At 40.5% G+C, this 25,342-nt stretch overlaps 3 protein-coding genes across 7 annotated transcripts in view; all 3 read left to right on the top strand.

The window, feature by feature from the left end:
* Positions 1–185: 185 nt before the first annotated feature.
* LOC113007288 (inositol-trisphosphate 3-kinase A-like) lies at positions 186–6,356 on the top strand. Of its 2 annotated transcripts, XM_026143691.1 has the most exons (8): positions 186–266; positions 415–1,334; positions 2,529–2,613; positions 3,133–3,346; positions 3,899–4,103; positions 4,196–4,297; positions 5,377–5,448; positions 5,557–6,356. In XM_026143691.1, exons 2-8 carry the CDS (start codon positions 462–464, stop codon positions 5,803–5,805), a joined length of 1,800 nt encoding a protein of 599 aa, XP_025999476.1. In that variant the 5' UTR covers positions 186–266; positions 415–461; the 3' UTR covers positions 5,806–6,356. The 2 variants fall into 2 exon arrangements, with proteins under 2 accessions (XP_025999476.1, XP_025999485.1); XM_026143700.1 differs by having other exon boundaries at positions 186–1,334.
* A 2,139-nt stretch (positions 6,357–8,495) lies between these two features.
* On the top strand, positions 8,496–21,274 carry nxf1a (nuclear RNA export factor 1a). 4 transcript variants are annotated; one of them, XM_026143659.1, is made up of 22 exons: positions 8,496–8,960; positions 10,619–10,678; positions 11,103–11,310; positions 12,896–13,055; positions 13,146–13,229; positions 13,490–13,594; positions 13,818–13,898; positions 15,017–15,086; positions 15,401–15,489; positions 15,605–15,712; positions 15,845–15,954; positions 18,526–18,562; positions 18,893–18,961; positions 19,074–19,129; positions 19,322–19,429; positions 19,597–19,655; positions 19,743–19,858; positions 19,948–19,990; positions 20,087–20,165; positions 20,545–20,727; positions 20,811–20,871; positions 20,983–21,274. In XM_026143659.1, exons 1-22 carry the CDS (start codon positions 8,906–8,908, stop codon positions 21,019–21,021), a joined length of 1,980 nt encoding a protein of 659 aa, XP_025999444.1. In that variant the 5' UTR covers positions 8,496–8,905; the 3' UTR covers positions 21,022–21,274. The 4 variants fall into 4 exon arrangements, with proteins under 4 accessions (XP_025999444.1, XP_025999450.1, XP_025999464.1 ...); XM_026143679.1 differs by lacking the exon at positions 8,496–8,960 and adding an exon at positions 10,085–10,148; XM_026143665.1 differs by lacking the exon at positions 10,619–10,678.
* A 1,048-nt stretch (positions 21,275–22,322) lies between these two features.
* Positions 22,323–25,342, top strand: part of atg2a (autophagy related 2A) — a 28,941-nt gene continuing 25,921 nt past the window's right edge. The window contains exons 1-3 of the mRNA XM_026143725.1: positions 22,323–22,911; positions 23,293–23,455; positions 23,899–24,048. Coding sequence (XP_025999510.1) covers positions 22,741–22,911; positions 23,293–23,455; positions 23,899–24,048 — 484 coding nt within the window. The 5' untranslated portion in view covers positions 22,323–22,740. The remainder of the gene's footprint in view (positions 22,912–23,292; positions 23,456–23,898; positions 24,049–25,342) is intronic.

Genomic DNA, 25,342 nt, shown 5'->3' on the forward strand with positions numbered 1-25,342 from the left:
ACTCGAATGCTGTGTAACTATTTAAGTAAAACACTGTAAAACACATTCATTATTGGAGGGAGGACACCGTATTCCTGGATGTCCTCTTGCCAGTGGCACTCTTGGCCAAATTCCAGCAGCTGTCCCTGAATAAAGCTCTGGAAACTTAACAGCGTCACTGCATGCAAAATTTGGCACCAGCAGAGAGAATGAGAACGGGATGTGGCTCACTGACAGGCACACAGCTTTGTGTAACTGAAAACTTGTAGGTGGAGGACACGGGTTAGGTAAGTTAGATACACGTGAGCATTTAATGCTGCTTCTTCTTTTTTTTCAATTTCTGTCATTTTAAAAAAATGTTGTCGTTCTAGTGATTTTTAGACTCTTTGAATGCTTTTCCTCAAACGTGTTCAAAACTGTGCATCTGTTGTAAAGATTTTGCTGTTGTACAAGCACATGTTGGGCTCACATCCGACACAAAGATGGACACTACAGATGACAACCACACAGAGGGGATAAAGATGGAGATAGAGAATCAGCAAATTGTAGAGAATGACTGCTTTTCCACCTTATCGGATAAAACGCATCAACATCTGTTGATCAGTGAAAGACCGTCGAGCAGCTGCAGGGTGGTCAGATTAAGATCCAGACCCAGTCTCCAGTCAACAAAAAGCTTCCCCCCTTATAGTCAGTGCATAGGTGGACTGGGAGAGGACGAGGACGAGGATGATCAGCACAATTCAGACATGGCTTGCCAGTCAAATGCCACAAATGTGAAGGAAGACAAAACAGAAGAACTTCAAAGCACAGAACGAAACGAAGAGCTGACTACAAGATCTCCAAGGGACTGGTTAAAGGCAAAATGGAAACTTAGGAGGAAGGAGAGGTCGGGGGGGAGCTTTGAGGTCGACGCAGACAGCTGCGAGAGAGGAAGGTGGAGTGGGAAAAGAAGGGTGGAGGAGACTGAAAAAAAAGAGGAATTTAATGATGATGATGATGATGATGATGAAGGGTGTGCAAATGCTGAGGGAAAACACTGGAGAGGTAGAAACTCCAGCTTTGAGAAAGTGAGGAAAGAAGAGGAGGAAGACGAAGATGGGAGATCGACTATTTCAGCAGTAGAAGGAGATACAAAGAGCAGCAGGGAGACCCCAAAAAAGAATGATGAGGAGGAACTGCCAGGAGTGACAGAGGGGTCCACAACACAACAGTGGTCCTCCCCACATCCTATCCTCTCCAAGCTTCTGCACTCCTCCACCTCCTCCTCCTCTTCCCTCAACCTTTCCTCCGCAGAGAGCGACGAGGTCTTCAGTGAAGGAGAGGATGCTGGGTCAAAGAGGAAGACATTCAGGAAGGTGAGAATATCTGAGAACAACACATTATACACAGATGCAGCTTTAAAGTATGTTCTCATTTTTTGTGGGGAGGGGGGTCCTGGCTGATACACTAGCATTGGCTCATGTGTCTGGCTGCTCTGGTTTTCCATGGAAGTAAAGTAAAACCATGTTTCTCAACTGTTCTGTGCACCTGTGGTCCTACTGATTTGCATGGGCTTGAAAGAGGACTTTGACAAAGTCAGATTTGAATGGTGTTTGCATGCCTGGCTGCTGCTGCTGCTGCAGATATGAGAGTAAAGAGCGAACAGAGGGAGGATGATAGGAAGCACGCTCTAAACACAGTGTGTTTGCATTGTCAGACACTGAATAGCAGACAGTCGGCTGTAGCAGGCCTACAAAACATTTTAAACCAGCATGGTAACGTTTAATATGGAAGCGTGTATGATTGGAAGAGCTTAAATATGATGTAATAGAGACATTTCCTCCAAACTGCAAGCCTGTCATTTTGTAACAGTGCACTACTGAACATGCTTGGCTCAGCTTCAGCTGCTTTTGGGTTTAGGTTTTTCATTGGCTACCTCTGTGTCTGTTAGAGACTGTTTTGTGTATATACAAAGTAGATCGTAACTGCTGAGGAATGTTCTGTTTGTTGGAGTACATTTTTCAGAGTTTGTTAAGGCCACGTGACTACATGGCTCCCCGAAGTGGGAAATCAAAGAATTTTATGTAGTCATTTTATGCTTTTGTCAAAAGAAATGTACAAATGAACCATTTCCAAATTACAGAGAATTAAAGTTCAACGTGCGTCCATAGCTATGATTTCACTGTGAATGTTTTGACATTTCACGGTAGCAAACGTGCGTAAAAACACACGTACTTGCCGCTTAAAACAAACCAGTTTCTGTTAATTTTATTAATGACATCTCTGTTTTTCCTACTGTGACAAAGCAAGTTTAGCCCTTCACACTAACAAACCGGCTTACCCTGCTTCTTTTTGCATGCATGCTGCTATTCCTGTTGTAGGTAAATTCGGCACTCCAAACTCCCTGCAGGTGTTTGTCTTTGTCCTTTACACATAGGTAACCTACCTATTAACAAAGAAATGGAAGGTATTCTCCACACCCTGAACTGGCCTTAGAGATAATAGTTGTTGGATAACTACTAGACAGGAATGCTCCTCTCACGTAACATGCTTTTCTTTTTATGCCTCAGTGCCGCTCCTGGAAAACCTTCCTGACCATGATGCACTGGTCTATGAGCCGGCAGAGCTCCTGGGTCCAGCTGGCTGGACATCAAGGCATGTGTGTTACAGTTTCTTCCACACAGACACGTGCAGGCTTTCAGAAATCAGCGTGAACACATTTCCAAATGATGCTAGCTATGATGCTGTCCAACACATTGATGTTTACATGATTGCAAAGCTTTCCAAGAGGACATTTTTGACTTGTAAATATGAACTGAAGTCACTATAGGATGTACTGTATGTCATCACCACTGCTTGCCGGCATTAACTCACATTGACTCATATGTAAATATCCATGTGACTGCACATTATGTCAGCTCTTCATGGACTTAGTCATTGTTTTAGTTTGTGTTTCAAAAGATTATTAGGACGTGGGCTAGTCATTGAACAGTGGATGGTTAAAACCAGGAGACAGTGAAGCTCAGTATTACCTTTACTGAGGTGTCAGTCTTGAAAAAGTTTACTATGCTGAACTTAGGCAGTACCCATCACTCTGCTTCCTTCACTTATTGCCTTATTGATTGTATGGGAACAATAATTTCATCTCTTCTTGATGTTTGCTGATGTCATCAGGTAACTTCCAGGTCAGTAAAGGAGGTGAGGTGCTGAAACTATACAGTGAAGTGGAAGCAAACTGCCTGGATTGCCTGATGAGAGACCCGCTGAGACCCTTTGTCCCACAGTATCATGGCTTGGTAACAAGAGGGGAGCTCTGCTATATCCGCCTGGAGGATCTGCTAAGTGGCCTGAAGAGGCCCGTCATCATGGACTGCAAGATGGGAGTCAGGTAAGGCGTCCCTCACAGGTGACTCATCAAGTCTTGATTGCAGAATATTAACATTCAGCTACGTGAAGGGCTTAGTGAGTTTTCTAGGAGAGAAAATGTCAAGATTTCAGATTTTATGAATAATACGCTACACTGGTTTTAATGTATAGAAAGGGTATTTGGGAATAAATTGTTTATATCATGTTCTTGCTATGATGACTAACTCATGGAAGGTTATTTTTATATCGAATCCCAAAAAAATGACAAAACATTAAAACGTGAACATCCAGTTTGTACCTGGTCCTGAGCTTATAGTCATTAAGAGCGACGGATACGGGAACTGTCGTTTTGAATGGTTCAGATACGTCTTTGTGTCCACAAGGAATGAATTGAGTCTTACCTTATGAGACCTCAGCATCTAAACACCACACTTTCTGCTCAGGGCCAGGAATTAAACCTCCCCTTGAATTTCACTCACTGTGGTATATCACACCATTATTTCCAGTCTGATATTGGTGTTTTTGTTTGAATGACCCCTTTGTCAAAACTAAATATCTACATTTTCTTTGCTAGAACCTACCAAGAGGATGAATTAGTCAAAGCTCGTGTCAAAGCTCCTCTGCGAAGCGATATGTACCAGAAGATGGTGAAAATGGACCCTTCTGCTCCGTCAGCAGAGGAACATGCACAGAAGGGAGTCACCAAATGGCGCTACCTTCAGTGGAGGGATTCAATCAGTTCTACGTCCACGCTGGGCTTCAGGATAGAGGGCATTATGGTAGGAGTGAAGGCCAGGGAAGGAACTGCACTGTTTATGTTTATTAAAAGTATCCATCTGATAAAGTATCTGTTTCTGTCTCTGTGAGTCAGATGGAGGATGGTAGCATCCAGCGAGACTTCAGGAAGATTCAGACTTTAGCTCAGGTCACTGAGGCACTGCTTTACTTCACCAGGAGCCAGCTGCACACTCTGGTCAGTTCTGCTAACATGTAAAACTTTTCCTTTAGAAAACGCACTGGAATCATGTCATAGTAAGAAAAAAATTGTTTGATAACAGAAAACAGAACTGGCAACTTCAAAACTGATAATGAATGCAATCCTTAATGAGCAAGCAAGTGGAAAAAGTGAGGATAAAGAAACCCTAAGTGGAGCTAAACCTGGTGAGGACTTACATCTGCTGTGACCTGTCATGGTCGTAGGGAAAAGTGTAGAGAAGTGCAAAGTTCTTGCAGTGTATACCTAAAGACACTTACCAGACCAAACTATTTTGAAAGAATAATCCAACACCAACCACTTTACAAAATGATCAGAAAATGTAAAATTACTTTTGGATTTTCTGCTCATTCACATCTCTCATTCTTAATTTTTGGAGAAAGCAGACCTGCATTTTCTGGCAGAGCTGTGACCATATTAAAAGCATCGTCTTTCTTTTACAAATAAGAGTGAAAAAGTGTCATCGTGACTTGTCGAATGTGGGCCCAAATGCAGGCAGGAATGAGCTAAAAATGATCCGTTTATTAAAGATGTTGGCAGATAAACCACAAAAGGAAAAAAACCCCACAAAGTCCAAAATATAACTGAAAATACACAAACATAAAACTTGGAAAACACACGAGGACAAGGAGACAGAAACAATTGTCACACAGGGGTATTTGGGGCAGCGAGGAGACCCAGCTGAACTAGGACTCTAATAAAAAGTCAAAACGCAAAATAAGTAAACTTGAAAATCTCGTAAACAGGCACACAAAGTTACTCAAGCAAAATGAGAAACAACTCAAACCTAAAGCATACTTAAACCCAAAATGAAACTAAAACTCTAAAAACTCAGAACCGTGAAGAGACCCAGGGATAGTGACACTGAGTGCAGCCTACAGCCCAATTGGCTGCACATACACTGACCTGGTTATCTGAAAGCTTTGGCCATGTCTAAGATGAGCATCCACTGTTGTAACACTGAAAACAAGGAAAAGCATAATAGATCCCATTTGTTTTAGTTATCATAGCTTCACCATTTTCTGTTGCTAAACATTTCCACCCATGTGTGTTCTCAGAGAGCGTACCACTCCAGACTCCTGGCCCTGAGTGACGCACTAAAGAATTCGCCATTTTTCAGAACTCATGAGGTTAGTCTACATGTAGAGATGAATCTTGTTCAATTGTACGATAAATAAAAAACACATGAATTCATCATAGCCACTCTTACAATACCTTTATGTTTTTTAATCGATCAGGTGATTGGCAGCTCGCTTCTCTTTGTCCACGACCACAGCAAGGCCAGTGTATGGATGATAGACTTCGGAAAGACGACGCCTCTGCCTGACTCGCAGGAGCTCCGACACAACGTCCCGTGGTCTGAGGGTAGCAGGGAGGACGGCTACCTCATCGGTCTGTCCTCTCTCGTCGCATCTTTAGCCCAGGCCATCAGTGTGGCCTCCTGGCAGCAGGAGGAGAGCTGTGAGGAGGAGCAAATAAGCCTGTGAATGTGCATTTTTGACAGTCGTTACACAATTGTAAGTGGATGAGATGGACAAATCGACTGGTGTTACATCGGAATGGTTTCATTCACTGGAAGAGACTTGATTTGTTAATGGAGATTGTGTCTTCAGGGGCTAAGGAGGAGGAAAAAGGGACTTCAGTGTACTGAAAATCCATAGATATGTGGTTGTGCATCCAGTATGTACATACTCTGACAGTTAAAACTACTATGTTACAAAGACCTTTTTGTTTTCTCATTTGCAAAAGACGGACAATCCAAGGAACATCTACAGATCAGGGGCTTGCCCAGTGAAGAGGCATGGGTTGGGAATGACTCTGCTGGAGATCTGTTTACAAATGCTCCTGTCTTGTTTGTTTTAATGTGGTTGGTCTGCATAACCTAAAACAGCTTACCTTTGTTGCAACATAAGCTCATTTAAGGTATCTCATAATGCGCACATCGACTGAACAGCCTCGTGCTCTATCTTTTTTTTAAGACAGTATGTGTAAAAAACATGGGTTAAGTACAGATTAAGCTATACCAATGAAGAAAACACAGCCACAATGTTTGTATTGTATTATTATATTGTTTGTATTTAGATTACTTACACATGATGCAGCTGAAATGTTTTTCACAGTTTTATAGGCTATAAATAACCTCACATATATATATATATAAAATTAAAATAAGAATGCTTCTTTCTGTTGGGTTTTTATATATCCATGTCACTATTATCATCATCTTATATAAAATGATCAATGAGTTGCAGACATCCAAGTGATATGCAAAAAAGTAGATAAATAAAATGCTAAATGGCAGTGAGAGTTTAACAGCTGAAATCTCAGGGCAGTCAAATCCATTCGATCATTGCAAAAAGCAGGTTGAGTGAAATATTTCAGTGAGCTGGATTGGTGCAGCCAAAAAGCATATATGTCACGGTTCAAGGTTCTTTATTTGTCACATACATAGTTATACAAGTATAACACACAGTGAAATGTAACCTGACACACTCCTCGACGTGTGCAAAAATGGGGGGGGGGGGGGGGGGGGGGTAGAGGATGAACATTATATATATATAGTATATACATTGGGTAATGTGCAGTAGGGAATGTGCAGAATGTACATATATGTATTACACTGCATGAGGCAGTGGTGAAGTGTTCAGCTGAAGTGACGGATGAGTTTAAGGTGGGGAAGGATCGGCTCTGAGCCCCTTCTTATTTGATGTGGTGATGGGCAGGTGGACTGATGAGGTCAGGCAGGAGTCCACAGAGACTCCTGCCTGACCTCTTACACATTATGATCTGAAGTGAGAGAAGGAGGCAGGCTGAAGAGAGCATGGAGAGGTGAAAACACATCTAAAAGTGAAGCTGCAAGGAACAGAGGTGGTGAAGGTGGATGTTTAAATATCTCGGGTCAACCATCCAAAGCAACAGATGGGGCACAAGAGAGGAGAGAGTCCAGGCAGCGTGGAGTGAGTGGAGAAGAGTATCAGGGGTGATTTGTGACAGAAAGAGAACAGTGAGAGTGAAAAGGAAGGTTTACAAGATGGGAGTGAGACACTAGCACTGACAAAAATACAGGAGGTGCAGCTAGAGGTGGCAGAGCTGAAGGATGGACAGGATTAGAAATGAGCACATCAGAGAGACAAAGTTATAGAGGCAGGGCTGACATGGTTTGGACATGTGCAGAGGAGGGATAGTGGAAAAAAATAGGAGGAAAATATTAATGGAGGAGGGTTGGTGTGACAGATGAGGACGCAAAGGGTTGAGTGAGATGGAGACAGATTTCCACAGTGGGAATCCCTAAAGGGAGCAGCCGAAAGAAGAAGACTGAAAGATATGATTTGTGCAAATCTGAAGTATTGTTAACATAATGCTGAGTGTTTAATTTAAAGTAAGGCAAATAATAATAACTGAAAAGTAAGCAGTAAAACAATTACAATTATTAACCCTGTGAGGTCTAACACATCATCGGTGATCTGAACTCTAGGCTATAACAATATGTTTTTGTTTCTCACTGACATTGAGAAACAGAGGATAACAAAATAATCAGACTAACTTTACTTGTTAAATTCCTTTTTTCTGCAAAGTGTTACGACTCAGAGCTAGGGTTAGGGTTTCAACAGATTTATGTACTTCAGCTAAATTCAAGTACATATTTTGTGTTCAAAAGTTTAGAAAAATAGAAATATCTGGCCCAAGAGACAATATTCCCCCAACATTAAGACATCATAATTAGCATTTTAGTGGTTGTAGACTGTCAAGATGAAAATGTATAGTTTTAGTAATTAAAGGCTCCATCTATTGAAAACACATTTGGCATTAAAATGTGACAAGTCTAAAACAGAGACCACAAATTATGATGCAGAAGTTTGCAATAATGTTTTGGAGCTGTTATTACGGACTATTGTTAAAAATGACAATGACTTAATTTTGTATTTTTTTTTTAGTTAACAACAGGAAATACAGCAGAAAAATTAAATTTTTCCCCTTTTGTTATTGTTTAACAACCTAATAATAATTTGTGTTTGATTGACAAATAGATGCCTGAATTACATTAAGTTAATTACTTTGTTAATAATAAAACTATTTAAGCCAAATATCTATTTTTAAAAAAATGCCATAAAAATACAAAATTTTACATTTGCCTAAATATATTTTTTTAAAGTATGCTAATACTGTGGCAGTTTAAGCGCTCAGGCTGCAGTAATTAGACGTTAGAGCTTCGTTTCGCCAGGTGGCGCCATGTTGTTGGCGCTTCAGGAGACAAGTGAGCGGGAGAGACCGACTGACAGGAGCTAAAACGACATGTTTTCGGTACTTTTATGGGGGGAAAAACCAATAAGGTGGTAAAAAAAGAAAAAAAGAAATTAGTGGTAAATGTTGAAACTGGTCCTGGGCAGCCAACGTGAACGATACTGCTAGCTGCAAGCTAACCTTAGCTTCTGCTCACAAAGTTGCCCAAAAAGAAAAAAAGCATAAACTTCAAATTTCGCTCAAGAAGGCTGACAAAGAATCTGGTGCTGTTTTGAAAAGGAGTTTTTCAAGGAGAAAGTAAGTTTTTTCTGGGAGCTTAAGTGGTCTTGAGAGGACCAAGTGATCATGTTTCAGAGGAACTACCGCAACCTGGCCGTGGTGACACATGTGGTGAATGATGGTAAGTCTGACTCCTATTATTCTCTCGGCTTCGTTTAGCCCGGGTTTACATTACCGTCTAATCGCTTACACCTGCTTATGCTTCGTGTTTTAAACAGACATTGTGAATGATATTGCCTTAACATTGAAAATTTACAAAATAAATAAGCATGCTACCGAGGAGGAAGGTGTAGCTATTGTTTACCTGGTCAGAGAATTAAATGGTGTGATGCTAACGGAAGCCTTCAGGCTAATATTTTAAATGCATATGTTTTTATATTAATTAAATATATATTCAGTTGCAGTTTGGTTACTAAGAGCCAGGATCGTCACGATTTGCGATAAAACACAGTTTGTACAGCTGACCCTATCCTAAAGTTTCTTTGAGCGAAATATTATCAAATTATACTCCTTTTTAAATCCTGATAGGCCATATTAAAGTGCACTGTTTCTACAAAAAAAAGCACCTCTGGACAATTCCAGAATAAAATATTAAGAGCTTATTATGACATTTTGTGATATTTCTGCTAGTATTAAACCGTGCTGGTTCACTGTCAGGGCTTATTGGGACATCATTATTGTTATTGCTTCCAGCTGCACCTTCCTGCATTGAAAGTGCTCCTGGTTTTATGCTTCAGTGGCACAAACAATAGAAGTGAGTCATTAATATAACCTGGGTTTTTTTTCTTACTTTTAAAAATCAGTCTTTTGTGCACATGTCACGGGAACTTTACAGTTATTTGGAGGATTACTGACAGCTGGTCAAAACAACATACTGAGATATGATTTGTGCAGCGCTGAAATTAGAATAAAAACTTCTGTAGGTTTAGGAAATGACACATCTAAATGAATCTTATGTGATTCTGTTTTTATCAAAGGTCTCAGTGTTACATGATGTTGAAATTATTATTTTCAAATTCAAACAATATAGTTTTTAGAAGTGTTGCTAAACGAGACAACCCCATTTTGTATACCCTTTGAAACCGCTGTAGTTTTTTTAAAAAATACATTTGCATACTGGCGCAGCTTTGAAAAAAACAACAGACCGGCCCGTTGGCTAACTTAAAAGACAGCTGTCTGTGTTTTATCCCTCATCTTTGTGGAAATACAGAAGTTGGTGAGCCTTTTAAAGAGGTTCGTGTGTGATTTAAGTGGTCGGATATCCTACATCAAGCTTCGCGCTATAGGTTTTGCGCATATATAAGCAAAAGTAAGTCGAAGCTAACGCTAGCAAAACCTGATTTGTACATTGTTTTTTGTTTTGTTTTTTTTTTTTACTTGACCATAATCCCACCGTAGTTTGTTTCAACTGTCCGCTCCCTTTTCTTGCCCCGGAAGAGAACCCAGTTGTGTTTCCGGCTTTGTCTTTTCGTTTGGGCTCGGCAGGGGAAGCTAAGCTAAGCTGCTAATTACGAGCCGACAGTCACGTCGGGGTCGCCTTTGTTTCCGCTGGTCCACTCGGAATGTTGGAGTTTCTCCGACAGCCTTGGCTTTGAGTGCCGTGAAACAAAGAAAAGAAACCACCACTAGTAGCATTGTTGTTTTTTGTTTTACTCTGGGTTGTGGCTGTTATCCAACACTATTGGAGAAATATGGCGGACGGCGGGCATTACTACAACGGTAAGAAGCCACGTTCACTGCAGGTTTAAACTTACTGCACTTTTAACGACCTTTCCACAGATCTTGGAGACTTTATGGTGAGGAGAGAGGTCAGAAGAACCGATTTCATGGTTCACGGAGGTAAAAATATGTCGAAGGCATCTCGGAGGTGTCATTTTGTGACACATGTTTACCCAGTACCACGCCATGAATATTTGTATTATTTCGCTGGTAAAATGAGTCCAGAGAGTTACTGCAGAGATCAACAAGACCAGGGCTTGTCTTGGATATTTAAAGGACTTTTTAAAATGTGCATAATTTGCAAAAGTGTAGGCTTAATTAAAATCTGCTACAGAGTGCGTATTTAAAATTGTAAGCTTCCTTTAATGTTTACATTGCAATCTGTAACAGTCATTTGAGCTCTTTTCAGTCTTATCTAGTCCATGTACAGTAGCTGATTTAATTTAACTCATAACCTATGCCTTTTGGGGGGTTATTATTGCTTGTATTTTGTAGCTGAGATGTGATATTTAGGTTGTGAGCTAACTTACTTTCTCCGTTACAGAGCATGATGACAGAACCGCACCACAGTTTCGCAACCGTAAAGGCAGAGGCCCTCACAAGGGTCGGTATGACAGGTCTCGCAGAGACCGCCAGCGTGGAAACCACTCAGGAGGGTTTGGAGGTCCTGGACCACGGTCGAGGCTTGAAGATACTGATGGAGATGTAACTATGAGTGATGGCTGTCAGGACAGCAGCTCCCAGAACAGATTGTAAGTGTAATAAGTTACACTTTCATTGAATGCATTTGCTAGAGTTTGTCTGATAAACTTCTCACAGTAATACTTTAGTCTAAGTAAACAATTAATGGCTTTAAACTGAAAAGAACATTTGCACAATGTATCATTTTCTTGTAAGGTGAGTAACACATAAACAGCAAGGTCTTAGGTGTTTGATGTGGATTTCATGTGAAGCTGTAGGAAAGGTGTTGCATCTTGAATAGCCCGCACAGGATGAGAAAGTAGAGCACCAGACCATTTTCACTTCTGTTCCTTTGCTGACATGAATAATACCACAGGAAAAGTGAACAGGACTGAAACGGTAAAAGTGAACTGAGAAAAAATAAGTGATTTTGTTAGTCAGCTAAAAATTATAACATGAAATTATTAAAATATCAGCTCGTGTCCTGCATCCAGTGTGACTTTTTTTTTCTAGTTTCCACATCTTGAATGAAAAACTGGTTGATGAAGGAGAATATTCCAGGTAATAAAAAGGGAGGCCACTGTAAAGCAGTGTTTTAATAAGTTTGCCTGTCTGTGTCTCATGCTCTGCCAGTACATGCGTGTGACTATTTCACAAACACTGGGGTAGGGTAATTATTTCTTTATTTATTTTAAGTCTACTAGGGGTGGCTGTAGCTCAGGTGGCAGAGCAGGTCAGCCACTAATCAGAAGGTCAGTGGTTCGATCCCAGGCTGCATCCTGGCTGCATGTCAAATATCCTTGGGCAAGATACTAACCCCATGTTTGCCTACTGGTGGTGGTCAGAGGGCCCAGTGGCGCCTGTGTCCGGCAGCCTCGCCTCTGTCAGTGCGCCCCAGGGCAGCTGTGGCTACAATGTAGCTTGCCATTGCCAGTGTGTGAATGTGTGTGTGAATGGGTGAATGACTGAATGTAGTGTAAAGCGCTTTGGGGTCCTATGGACTAGAAAAGCGCTATACAAATGCAGGCCATTACCATTACTACAATAAGAACTGCGAGTGTGAAAGCTGTGTTGGGCCTTGACAAAAGGTTAAAGTAACACTGAATGTAAGGAAAAATACAGAGCATTTATCCGTGTAATTTTGAAACCTGACTCCTGTCGACCTGATGCAAAGTCCTGTAATGATTGTGGTTGGCACACTGGTGATTGCTTGTGCATATCATAACCACACTTGCTGCAGTCTACCCCTAAATGATGGAAATGGTTTTGAACTAGAATCAGAACACAAGTCAGAATGGCAAACAACGCAATTACAGAGGTTTTTATCAGGAATCTCCTTATTGCTATCTCGAGATATATGATTGATGAGTCACGTTGAGACCGACCTACTGGTACCTTTAGCCCTTCTGCTCTGCACACACCAGATTGCAAAAATCTAGATAGGCACAACAAACTGGTAGTTTATCAAAGCGCCTCACATGCCAGAATTGTGACTTAATCTTTGGCAGATGGCATGATTTGCAATGATGATAATAGATAAATAAACTGCTTGTACAAAGACAGAATACTGAGAAATAGAACTTAAAAATTGCGTTGATTCTTTTCCCTGTGTGGCCATATGCCTGAATATATACTGCCTTGTTGTGTTCTCCCTAGTAACCCATACGGAAGACCTTTTAGGAAATTAGATGGACGGTTTGACAGAGACAGGCGACAAGGCAAAGGTGGAGGCAGAGGTGGAGGGGGTGGTCCCTTCAGAGGAGGAGAACGAGGTGGCGGAGGAGGGAAAAACCAATCGGGCTGGTACAAAGTAACGGTGTGTATCATTACGGTCACCCCAGGAAGTCAAAGAAACCACTTTGTAATCTATAAAGAAATTATATTTTGTTTCTTGTATGTTTGGCAGATTCCACATGGAAGAAAATATGACAAGAAGTGGCTACTCCCAGCTCTCCAGAACATTTGTTCCGTTCCGTACCACCCTATACAGGTGCATTTAAGCACTTATAATTACTAGTTGTAAACAGATTTAATACCTTTTTATATATTTCTTGAAGTAGCAAATGTATGAGTAAGCTTTTTTAAGTTTCTGTATGTTGTGTTCTGATAAAATAAATGATGTAATTCTTTGTGCCTATACAATTATTCAGAAAATATCTGCAGTACCCATGTAGTAAAATTTGTAAGGTAAGTCTAAGGCGATTTTAATTGTATTATCTTTTTCTTTCTTGTCTTGCCCTCTTTATCCAGTACCACGTGGACCATAACAGGGTCCATTTCTATGTGGATGACTCCTCTGTTGCCAGTGCTTTACACAAGTGTTCACATAAGATCACAGACACCGATGGTTATAAGGTATGTTGGTGTAATAATATCGATAGGTTTTTGTGTCATGTGTACTGTTCACGCCTATTGTACTCTGCTGTGCTGTTGCCTTAAGGTCACAGATCATTGGTGTGCTGCTACTGAGTGTTTATCCACCTACTTGAATGTGAAAACAAGATAATGAATAACCATTAATCAAACAATCTTAATCTTAAGTTATTGATTTGTCATTTTCCATCTGTGTTTCTCCAAGGTCGAAGTGCACGTCAACAAAAGTGCTCCACCGTCATTCCTCCTCTCTGACCTGAAGCCTGAACACCTGGAGCACCTGAAGGTAGGAAGCACCTGAGTGGGGGCAGTGATTGTGGCTAAAAGCCTCATAAGTAATGTTCAAAATGTCTTTGAGTTTCTCTAATCATTGTGAGAGTCTGTTGCTCAAACTAATGGTGTTCTAGTACTAAGTACACTGTTAAAGTGTCGTTCTTACATATATTAACTGTTTATTAGTGATGTTAATAGCACGTTCGTTTAAATGCAGTTTACCAGTTTAGGTCACAGAATTATAGAACCTCAAAGCAAAGCATTTTCATTTTAGTGATGCACATGTCATGAGTGAAAGTGAAAGTTTGTCGTGTCTCTAAGAAGTTGGAGACAGGCGGCCTTTAGCCTGCATTTTTAACCGATCGTCTCAACCTGACTCCCTGTCAAAAAATGCCAAGTATGGCGCTTGTCTTGTTTGTAGAGACATTTTTAGAATGAAATTGCAGAAAACAAAGTTGACTAAATACACATTTCACCCGTTACTGCTAAATGTAGTAAGGCAGTATGATTTAAAATGACGACATCTCAGTTTCACAACCATAAAGGCAAAGCGCCCCAAACTAACCAAGCACAATGTTCAGGACTTTGTTATGATGAACTTAACATCAACAATAAAATGACTCACTGATGAGTGTACAGCTATCCACTCAACACAACAAAAAGGAAGAAAGCACCACCTTCTGGTGTTTTTGGGAAATACATGTTAAATTCTCAAGCAAGCAGACCACTGACCTACCAATAGCTGCTATATTCTAGCCAAACCCTACTTATAATAACTGTAAATGTGTATTGTCCCAGTCAGGTGTTTTCAGAGTAAAGCTGCAACTATGGGGAGTGATTAGGAGCGTTAGTAGAACCTTAATAAAATATTTATAAATTTTTGAAATTTTTATATGACTGTACCATAAGTTTATTTGTGTTGTTATATTTGGACGCATTGAGCAAACGGGTAAAGTGGTGGCTGCTTCGCTGCATTCATTTTATTAAATTGGTAAACTCTTTTTGCATTTGATTCAACAGAAGTGATCTGACCTGAGTGGTGGAGAGAGTTCAGAGGAGAATTATTTTGCCATTGTGACCATTTGTGGTGTTTTGGAGGCTAATGTGTTGATTCTTGTTTTTATCTGACAGCAATGCATGGCAAAACGTTTCGATGCCTCCCAGCAAGCACTCGACTTGAACAACATTCGAACAGACCCAGGTGATTATACGCATCTTTTAAAAAATTTTTTTACATACATTTGCTACCAGGATCACACGGTTCATACTTATAAGTAAGTTTCTGACCAGCCTTACAGAAATGATGATGATTATTATTGTTATTACAATACTTGCATCTCTGCAAAATGGCGATTGAATGCCTGTTCTAAATGGCTTCCTGTGATGTTTTACACCAAGAGTCAAATCAATCCTCCTGTGAAACTGTACCTTGCAGAACTTTATTTACTGCCATGTAAAACAACACTTTAACATGTTTGTGTAGTGTTTTATTGCTAATTTTATCTTGCATGACAGACCTGGTGTCCCAAAACATTGAAGTGATCCTGAACAGGAAGACTAACATGGAAGCTGTCATCAAGATCATTGAAGAAAACATTCCTGAGGTAACATTAGTGCAGTGACAGAAGCACAGGCACTTCTATAATCTACTGTAGCTGCTATAAAGTAATGGAACACATTTAAGTGTGCTCATTATCATTTTGTGTCTCATTTTGCCAGCTGACGTCCTTAAACCTGAGTAACAACCGTATTCACAAACTGGATGAACTGGCTGAATTGGTTACCAAGGTGCCCAATTTGAAAACTCTCAATCTTTCCCAAAATGAGGTGAGACTGACTACTCAGTTTGTAGAAGTATAAACAGACATGACCTAGTGGTCCTTTGCACGTTGCGTGTGTATGTTTGTGCAATTTAAAAAATAAAATAAAAAAAAATCCTGATTCTGTGTGGTTCTCCAGCTAAAGTCTGATCGGGAGCTGGACAAGGTGAAAGGCCTGAAGCTGGTGGAGCTGTGGCTAACTCGAAACCCTCTGTGTGACGTCTTCAAGGACCAGGCCTCATACATTAGGTCAGTCAGCGATTCACGAGATTGGAAAAAGTAATTCTTACAGAAATAATTCAGTGACTGTGTGTGGCTGTCTGAGTATGATGCAGGATGCTACAAAACAAGATCAGTTACCTGTGTTTATGTTTAAGATGGCTGTAAAGTAACAAACCATTTTGCTCAGGAGTTGAGGATGAACGCTTGGACCAAGCAGAGCCAACTCATAAAAACTTTAACGACTTGTGTTTTCTGTGAGTGAAACACTGTAACTCGCAGATATTATCTTTTTTTTTTTTTTTTTTTAAGTTGAAGGAGACGTACCAGTTGACTTAAATACACCATAAGCTTTCTGATCTTGTCACTGTGTTGAGGAATATTAAAAACGCCCTAAATGGAAATGATAACTGATTAATATTTGTCATTTATGTACAGATTTACTTGCATACAGACTTTTAAATATCCATGCAGTTGTGCCTATACCTATACACTTGTAGTGACATACACAAGTATTCAGCTATGTGCTGTGCGTTAAATAATCAAGGATCTGTGGGTATTTAAATGTTTTGGGTTTTTTTTTGTTGTTGTCGTTGCTTTTTTGGGGGGGGGCGGGGTTTGAACGTGTTTTTCCCACTCAATGATTAACGTTTCTTTTTCGCACTGCAAACTAATCATTTCTTACTTTCAAAAGTTGCTGAGAGGACATCTGACCACAGTAAATTTGCACAGTGTTAAAATTTATTTTCCTTTCAGCTTGCTTAAACCCTCTGCAGTGTGAACAGCACTACTTCTTCTTTCTGACGGTTGTTCAGCTTCTCTGTGGCACTTCCTTTCAAGCTTTGGTCTCATCTTTGTGTGTTGTCACTCTAGGCGGCGCTCTGCCTAGTATTCCCCTGCTGACATTGTGGTTACTTATCCCATAAGCTGCTGTAAAAATACTGTCACACTGCAGATGATAAGAAGCATGCTAATTTAAAAAACAAAACAAAAACTGCAACAAAAAGCAAAAAAAAGTGAGCATTTCACATCTGATTTATTTCAAAAACAGGGATCCATAATGAGATTTTGAGCAGTACTGTAAAAGTGTAGACTCTCTGTTGGAGAGTGGGCAAGCCATTTTCATCTCGACAAATTTTGGATGAAACAAAGAAAATTTCCACAGCCAGTGTGTCCCCTCCCCTCATAGCACCCCTGCCCACTTGGCCCCCGTATCAGGCGAGTATGGAAGGCTGGATAGCCCATGACGGGTAAGATCCCACCTCGAAACCCTGGGACAACCTAAGGCAGGCACAGTCACGATTACTCGGCCTCAGTCCCTGTGAGCTCAGACTCACTGATGAGATGAAGTGAAGAAGACGGGACTTCAAGGGTAAAGCCGCTGGGATGAGGCGGAGGGGGAAATGTCATTATCAATGACCAGTGATGAGCCAAAGAGAGAAAACACTCCCACTAAGTCTGATCTCTTTTGCCTAAAATGGGCCTCTGATTGTCTGTGAATGAAGTGGAGAGTTTGGCAAATATCCCTGACAAAACGTCTGAAGAAAATATGTTCTGAACTGGAAATCAGTTCAGAAAAAACCCCAACATGAAAACACTTCCTCTTCCAGTTTCTGATGGCTGTGACCAGTACGAAAAAGCTCAATTATTATTAGATGATTATCACTCTACGTCATGATTACGCCTCTTTAACCAGAGGTTTGGTCCCAAATTTTACTTGAAAAAAAAAAAAAAAAAGCTTAGAGAAAGTTTATTTACTCTTCAGAGTGAGAAAGTTAGCTGGTAAATTTCGTACTTTAGCAGCAGGGGATGGGTACAGAATGAGCGGCGGGACTGCTAGGCTAAGCTCTCTTAGAGACCTGCTGTCGTTGCCGTTCGGCTCTCTTCTCAGGTCTGCTTTAATTGCTGATAATCGTGGGCACAGACGCTGATGAAAATCACCCAAATGATGAATAGTGACTGTCTTCTGAATGTTAGGCTACTTGTGCTAGTATGTCACTGAACTGTACTTCACCTGTTTTGTTTTCTTGGTGACGTAGACTCATCTGTTCCCCAACATCTTGGCCAGAGATTTTGTAACCACCTCTCTCCCAGCAATGCATAATCTCTTTATTTTAATACTTCAGAATGAATGTGTTTGCTGGATCCTGGTGTGGTCTCGTAAATCATGGGACTTTGCATGTTAGTATGTGTGCGCTCCTAGAAAAGTGTGCTTGTGTTGCTGCTCCATGTCAGATCTGTGTATGTCACCAAAATGGGGGAGAGGGTGAGTATACCAGCTGGTAAGTACACTTCAGTGCGGGAAACTTCAAAAGAGCACAGCAAAAAATATGAGAAGGACGAAAACGCTAAGTTGATTTGTGGATTTCCTTGTACACACAGAAGATTAAATCCTTTGTGACACTGGTTGTAATGAAACATTTTAATTTCATCCTCAAAGTGTAGTGTCCTAAAAATTCAACTGAAAGGCACAAAATGACATTAAGTGGATCAGCAGGTGTGACTGTCAGTTATACCCACAGTAATGAACATTATTTGTGTGTGTATGGGTATGGATTGTGACGATAACGTTCCTGCTCTTGGTTTTTGTTCCCATACCAGTGCTGTGCGCCAGAGGTTTCCCCGGCTTCTCAGACTGGTAGGTTCCCACATTTATATCTCAAAATTCACTATCTTTGAAGTCATTCTCCTTTATTTAGTTGTTCTTTTACCTAAAGATGCTATAAAATCCTTTTGAATATTCCAATAAATGTCATGTTCTGAAGAATCTGTTGGTGTTCTTGATTTCTATTGTTTTTGGCCAAAATGGGAAAAATGATCAGAGTAGTTTTGTTTCATGTGTTCCCTGGGAAACCCTAAAATGGTCATTATCTTTCATATGATACGCACATCTCCATATTTTAGTTTTTGTATTGCTTTATTGATGTTAAACCAAACTTTTACGATAATTTTGTGTGTTTCACTTCAGGATGGTCATGACCTCCCTCCACCGATTGGATTTGATGTGGAAACGCCCACCACTATTCCCCCCTGCAAGGTTAGCTGAATGTATAGTTTTACTCACTGATATTCAGCATTGTGTCTATATTACTGTTAACTGAATTAGTTTAATCTGCGTTGTACAAATGTTTTCCTGTGTGACTTTCCAGGGCAGCTGTTTTGGCTCCGATGAGATCAAGGCGCACATCCTTCGGTTCTTGCAACAGTAAGTTTCTCCTTTTCCTTTTTTAGTAATGAGGAAAACCCTGAAATTTTTTTAGAGTTGGTGCACTGATAATGTGCCCACTGAACAATTAATGTTTTTATTTGTTAATTTTAATTAGCTTTTAAGGAAATAATTTTTTGGGGAAAAGGACAAACACAGAAACTAACTTCATGGCTTGTGACTGTGTTGCAGGTACTACAGTATCTATGATTCGGGGGATAGACAGCCGCTCCTGGATGCCTATCATGATGGAGCATCATTATCAATCACAACACCTTACTCCACCCAGAACCCCTCCAGGTGAGGACACAAGCACATTTGTAGATAACTTACTACTCTGATTAATATATTTTGGGTGTTTTCATCAACAAAGCAGAATTAAGCTTTTCATTGACAAGATGTTTGCATGGGTTGCTCTTTCTGTGTCCTCCCCTAACATTGAGTCTGTTTGTCCCTCTGCTGTTTAGGAGCAGTCTGGGAGAGTATTACAAAGACAGTCGAAACCTGAAGAGAGTCAAAGACTCCAGTGAGTATCTTTCACTGTCTAAATTGAGGTTGTCGGGATTTGAGACGTCTCCTCATGTTTTCCCTCTCGAAATTTTGACTTCTTTAGCGATACGCTTTCGACTGCTGAAGCATACACGACTGAACGTGGTGGCTTTCCTCAACGAGCTACCAAAGACTCAGCACGACATCGCCTCCTTTACGATTGATGTGAACACCTACACGGTGGGTTTTCATTCTGTCATCCACCTTGACGTTTTCCTCTGAAGCAATTTATTGTTCTAATTCTCTCAAAACATGTTTTCCGTTTACAGAATACACTACTGTCATTCACAGTGAGTGGAGTCTTTAAAGAAGGTGAGCTGTTTTAGTCAGAGTTTTAGAATTGGTCCTGAACAAAGGGGCATACCTGTTGATTTCTTTACTAATTTGTCTGTCTGTTGTCTGTTTCAGTTGTTGTTGATGGGAAATCGCGAGAATCCACAATGGCCTTCTCTCGAGTTTTCATCACAGTCCCAGCAGGAAATTCTGGGTGAGTTTTACTGAGCTCCCGGCGGTTTATATGATCTTCCTGTGGTGCATAACGAAGTGTTTGTTTATTGTTATGCTTCAGTCTGCGTCTTGAGACCAGTCTGCAACAACTTGGCACCCACCAATCACTAGAGAAAAATGTGTATTTCATGAAATTGGTAACACGCTGTGTTAGAGTCAGAGAGTCATAACGGTCAAGTTAAATATATCAAACATATTACATGCGTGCGTCTCCTGCTAGAGCCTGACAGCAGACTGTATTGCAGATGAACCTAATCAGAAATTGTACCAACAAACAAAAAGGACGTTTAGCTTCTCCTGTGTATAACAGAAACATCCAGATATCCTTATGTTTTCTGTGTGTGGTTCTTTTGTGACAGGTTGTGCATTGTCAACGACCAGCTTTTCATTCGAATGGCCACAACAGAGGAGATCCGCCGAGCCTTCGTGGCTCCTGCCCCGACTCCATCTTCCAGCCCTGTCCCCACCCTCACTGCACAGCAGCAAGAGATGCTCACAGCTTTCTCACAGAAGTCTGGCATGAACCTGGAGTGGTCACAGAAGTACGTTTTGTTTCCTGCACATATCTTTTTGTGGTCTTGTGTATGATTGTGTATTTAAACATCTAAACATACATCTTTAACAGGTGTCTACAAGACAATGAATGGGACTTCAGCAGAGCAGCGCAGATCTTTACTCAGTTGAAGGTAACTTAAATTGTATAATAATAATGATAATTGTTCTGTCTATAAATCAACATAGAAACACTATTGTGAGGCCATGGCTTTGAAATATCTCCTTTTGTTTTCTCTTTCCAGGCTGAAGGAAAGATTCCTGACGTAGCTTTCATAAAATAAAGAGTGGAATCAAATATCTGTGAAATAAACTAAAGCGCAGTTACTTTTATTTATGGCTTTTGTTCTTTTATTCGCTCACTTTTGTTTAATTATGAATGAAGTAGATCAAGTCTACTTGTGTTAACTGTTTTAACAGCCAAATGTCATTCTGCTACTGTTTTTGGTTATTGTAACCTTAGTTTTTGGTCATTTGTATAGATATCACTACACAGTTTTTATAGGAATAAAGACATATGGCCATTGGTCCATTGTATTCATGTGCTCATCTTGATTTTGTTTGTTTATGTTTAACAATAAAATATATTTTGTCACAACTGATAAATTTTCTTCAAGGTTACATTAGAAAAGAGTGGAAAAGTGAGGGGGAAATGCCCAATAATTTGACTACATTTCAGTTTACAGCAAAAATGTCAAAATATTTTAAATAACTGAGAAACGGTGACTTATTGAAAGATGTAAAATTGTTAAGTTTCATTGGGGTAAAAAAATAGATCAATGGTGCTGCTCATGGATGACGACTTTTATCAGAAAGTTTTATCCAAGCAAATATAAATGTGTGGGAAAAGTTGACATAAAAAATATAGTATGGAACTTTTTACAGTGCTGCTTTAGTTCCTACATCTTTATGGCTGTCCAGATTGAAGTTTGGGCTAATTTAAATTAATTATTTTTCTTGTATATCAGAGACAGCTCGGGTTGAGCAGTTTGGAGACAGAGTAGTCTGATGTGGGAGCATGTGAAATGGAGGGAGAGCAGATGGTTTAGACAAAGTGTTATTGAAGGGAGCAGCTGAGGGAAGCTGGCCTTAAGTTTGTATTTGCTTTAGGGTGGTAGATTTAATATATGCTGTACATTTGCCTTACCTATGATACTAAGACTTGTGATGTTTATTATATTAAATATAGTTAAGATAAAACCACAAAGTTTTATAAAAAAATAAGTTTGGAGTTACAGAACTCTTGTTAGATACAACCAGTTTAATTAACCAAAACAAATTTTAAGGTTAAAGAACAAGTGAAAACGATCTGCAAGAAAAATAAATGGAGACAATCGGGGAGAACGCACAAATGATCTTTTTTTCAATTTTATTATTTTTTACATACAAAGGTACACACTGAAGCGGAATTTAAAAAAATATCACATTTTATAAAAGGATAAGATTTGTGATTTCTGATCGTCCATATCGCCTTGCCTTCCATACAGTTATATGTAAATGTTCAAAACTCTGGAAGAAAAAATATAAAATCAGTGTTTTACAATAAAAACGCTGACCTTCTAAAAATGGCGCCTGGATAGATACGTTCCTTTTCCGGTTTTTGTCTACGTCAGTGTGACGAGTTACGCACGGACGTTCCATCAGTTGGCGAATGATAACAATAAACAACCCCGAAACAAGGGATACGCGAAGAGGACTTATCGCTGCGATTCGACACAAAGCGGGCGAAAATATGAGTTGAGACGGATACCGTCAGCTGGAGTAAAGTCTCGAAAAGTATCGTGGGAGCTTCTTGGGTCCTGACACAAAGGATTTTGTAGTTTTTGTGTAGGGAGAACTAGAGTTACGGTATACCCCTTCCTTAGCCCCTTGTAGCTAGCTGTGGCTCATTCCTTGTTTTTGCACACTTTGTTTTAGTCTGTTATGCAGTTTCCAGGGGACTGTACTCGCACTCGTTCTCCTCCACCACCTCTTCGCTCCCTCTCCCCGCTCTCTCTGGCCCTATGTCTCGCTGGTTTTTCCCCTGGTCGGGCTCAATCAAGAAGCGGGCCTGTCGGTACCTTTTACAGCACTACCTCGGTCACTTTTTGCAGGAGCGATTGAGCCTCGATCAGCTGGGCTTGGACTTGTACAACGGCAGCGGTGTCATCAAGGATATCAACCTCGATGTTTGGGTGAGTTTTTAACCGTGAGGAGAAGGTGATCTTGGCACGCGAGCAGCAGCCATCAAGTGTTTTTGTCGGACTCGTGCTCCCTCGACTATTTCGCAACTGCGCTTGAATTCGACAACAATCTCCAGCGTCGGGCTCCCAGCCTAGGTCACATTTCTTCGAGGAAATCCACTCTCAGGAAACGCACCACTAGCTCACGAGTTTAGGTTTACCTCTGTCTGCATTCAGCATAAATATATATGCCCATGGTACACTAACTATGCACTTCCTCAGCTTTATATGACACCCAGAGTGATGAGGCAAATGTGAAACCGCATATTTCAATTTTTTCTTTTACTTTTACTTCTTAGCAGCTGCTTACTAACTGCCTCCTCTTTACAACAGGCGGTCAATGAGCTTTTGGAGTCCCTGGGGGCCCCTCTGGAGATAGTAGATGGCTTTGTGAGCAGCATAACGGTGACCATCCCTTGGCAGGCTCTCTTGACTGATCACTGCACCTTAGAGGTTTCTGGTCTTCAGATAACATGCCGACCCAAGTACCGGACCAGTAAGTTCGCTTAAAGTATATGTTCTTTTCATTGAGACACCGAACACGCCTCAGCCAGCAACTCATGTTCTTATCATTTCTTAACGTGCAAACCCAGTTTGACAAAATCAGTATAATTATTAAGATTGCATCATTTATCTTCAAGGACACTGCAGAAGATGTAAACAGGATAAGAAAACATTCATTTGGTACTATTTATGTGAACAAGGACTGCAATAATTCTGCCATATACTTTCATATGTTTGAGTCTGACAGATATTAAACTAATGATGCTAATTTGTGAATCCTTTCAGGTCCACATCTAGCTCAGGCTAAATCTTGTCTCATATGTGTAACTTAGACATCATCTCACTAAAAAAAAAGAAATTAAAAGAATGGTAAATAGCCAATGCTGAAATAGCTAAAGTACAGAAATCACTCAGTGCTCCCTCTTTTGCCATCAGGTGGGGGCTGGGACTCGCAAGGTTGGTCGTCCAGCATGACCTCCAGCATGCAGCTGGCTCAGGAGTGCCTAAAGGACCCCCCTGAGGCTTCAGAGGAGCCCCCTGCTCCACTGGAGGGGCTTGAGATGTTTGCACAGACTATTGAGACGGGTGAGTGAAAGCAGTTTGTCTGCATGCAGATTGTCACTTGTCTAAATGTGATAGTTGGCGTGCAGACAAAAGAACTTCCACAGCAACGGAGGAAAAGTCAAGCGTTCTCAAGAACTCCCACAAACCATCACAGTTATGATCACTTTGGAGTACAGTACTTTCCATCCATTCCCCAGGAAACCTCTTCCCCCAAGAAACCAAAGTGATAAAAATGTACAAATAAAAATATAAAGTCATAAAATTAGATTTACTTTATTGACCTAATTTATCTGCTCTTTTTTGCTTTGAGTGTTTCATGTGTTACATGTATTTAAAGTCACACTCCAGTCACTGTGTGTGTGAGAGGGGCATCAAACAAAACCGAGTGCAGTAAGGTGGGGATTAGTCTTTGTTGCAGACACAGACAGGTGCAGACACCACTGACCAGTGCTTATTCCTGTAATAGTCCTCTGAAGGGCGCATGCGTAGTTGGGTCGAGTCCATAAAAAAGGCAGGCATGCAGATTTTTTGCATGAAGCGTCTCGCTCATTGTCTGTTGATACACTTAACGCAACCCAGACACAAGTTGACCCTAGCACACTTGCAGATGAAGAAACAGTGACACATATCACCCGAGGCCAGACGGGGAGAAATTAAGGTAGGTTGACTGCAACTTACAATAAGCTGTACTTCATGTGTACCAGATACTGTGTGTATCAGATGGTTCAGTGACCAACATAAACACACAGAGGGATGAACTTTAACGCTCACTTTGTTTCAAAACACATAACACTTATTGATACTCTCATATTTTATTTTGCATGGAAAAGAACCATAAAACTAGCCAAAGTTCTTGTTGTTGTTTTGTATTGTTTTCTGTAAGAAAGAGGGAAATCATCATTGCTGGCCTCATGGTGGTGTTGACATGTCTCAGCTTTGACATTTCAACGAATTATAGTTTAAACTATGTATTTTTAACCATTTATGATCTATCTCCCCGATTATCCCTCCACCTCATTCCAAATAGAAAGCCATCTCTGTGACAGCCTTCTTCTGTATATTATCATTACTCAGTTACTCCTGGCTGTTACCCATCATCCCACGGTTCATTTCCTACTTTGGGGGTTGAAAGGGGCTTTTGTTCATCTTTACCAAACCTCCTGATGTTACCTAAATCAGAGGCTCCTCAGCGATGTAGATGTTTCTTTGGAAAAAGAAAAGAAAAAGAAAACAGGATTCTGGAGGTTTACATAAATATAATATAGGGCATGCTACAGGTCAACAGTTTCACTGCACACTTGTTCTATCTATTCTG

This window comes from Astatotilapia calliptera, chromosome 2 (assembly GCF_900246225.1).
Source record: "Astatotilapia calliptera chromosome 2, fAstCal1.2, whole genome shotgun sequence".
In the NCBI taxonomy this organism is placed as follows: domain Eukaryota; kingdom Metazoa; phylum Chordata; class Actinopteri; order Cichliformes; family Cichlidae; genus Astatotilapia; species Astatotilapia calliptera.

Excerpts from the sequence above, each read along its gene's own strand:
- LOC113007288 (XM_026143700.1), top strand. The coding sequence starts at position 462 with ATGGACACTACAGATGACAACCACACAGAGGGGATAAAGATGGAGATA. Across the intron at positions 1,335-2,528 it reads AGAGGAAGACATTCAGGAAG|TGCCGCTCCTGGAAAACCTT; the intron begins GTGAGAATATCT and ends TTTATGCCTCAG. Across the intron at positions 2,614-3,132 it reads CCAGCTGGCTGGACATCAAG|GTAACTTCCAGGTCAGTAAA; the intron begins GCATGTGTGTTA and ends TGATGTCATCAG.
- nxf1a (XM_026143659.1), top strand. The coding sequence starts at position 8,906 with ATGTTTCAGAGGAACTACCGCAACCTGGCCGTGGTGACACATGTGGTG. Across the intron at positions 10,679-11,102 it reads CGATTTCATGGTTCACGGAG|AGCATGATGACAGAACCGCA; the intron begins GTAAAAATATGT and ends TCTCCGTTACAG. Across the intron at positions 20,166-20,544 it reads GTCCCAGCAGGAAATTCTGG|GTTGTGCATTGTCAACGACC; the intron begins GTGAGTTTTACT and ends CTTTTGTGACAG.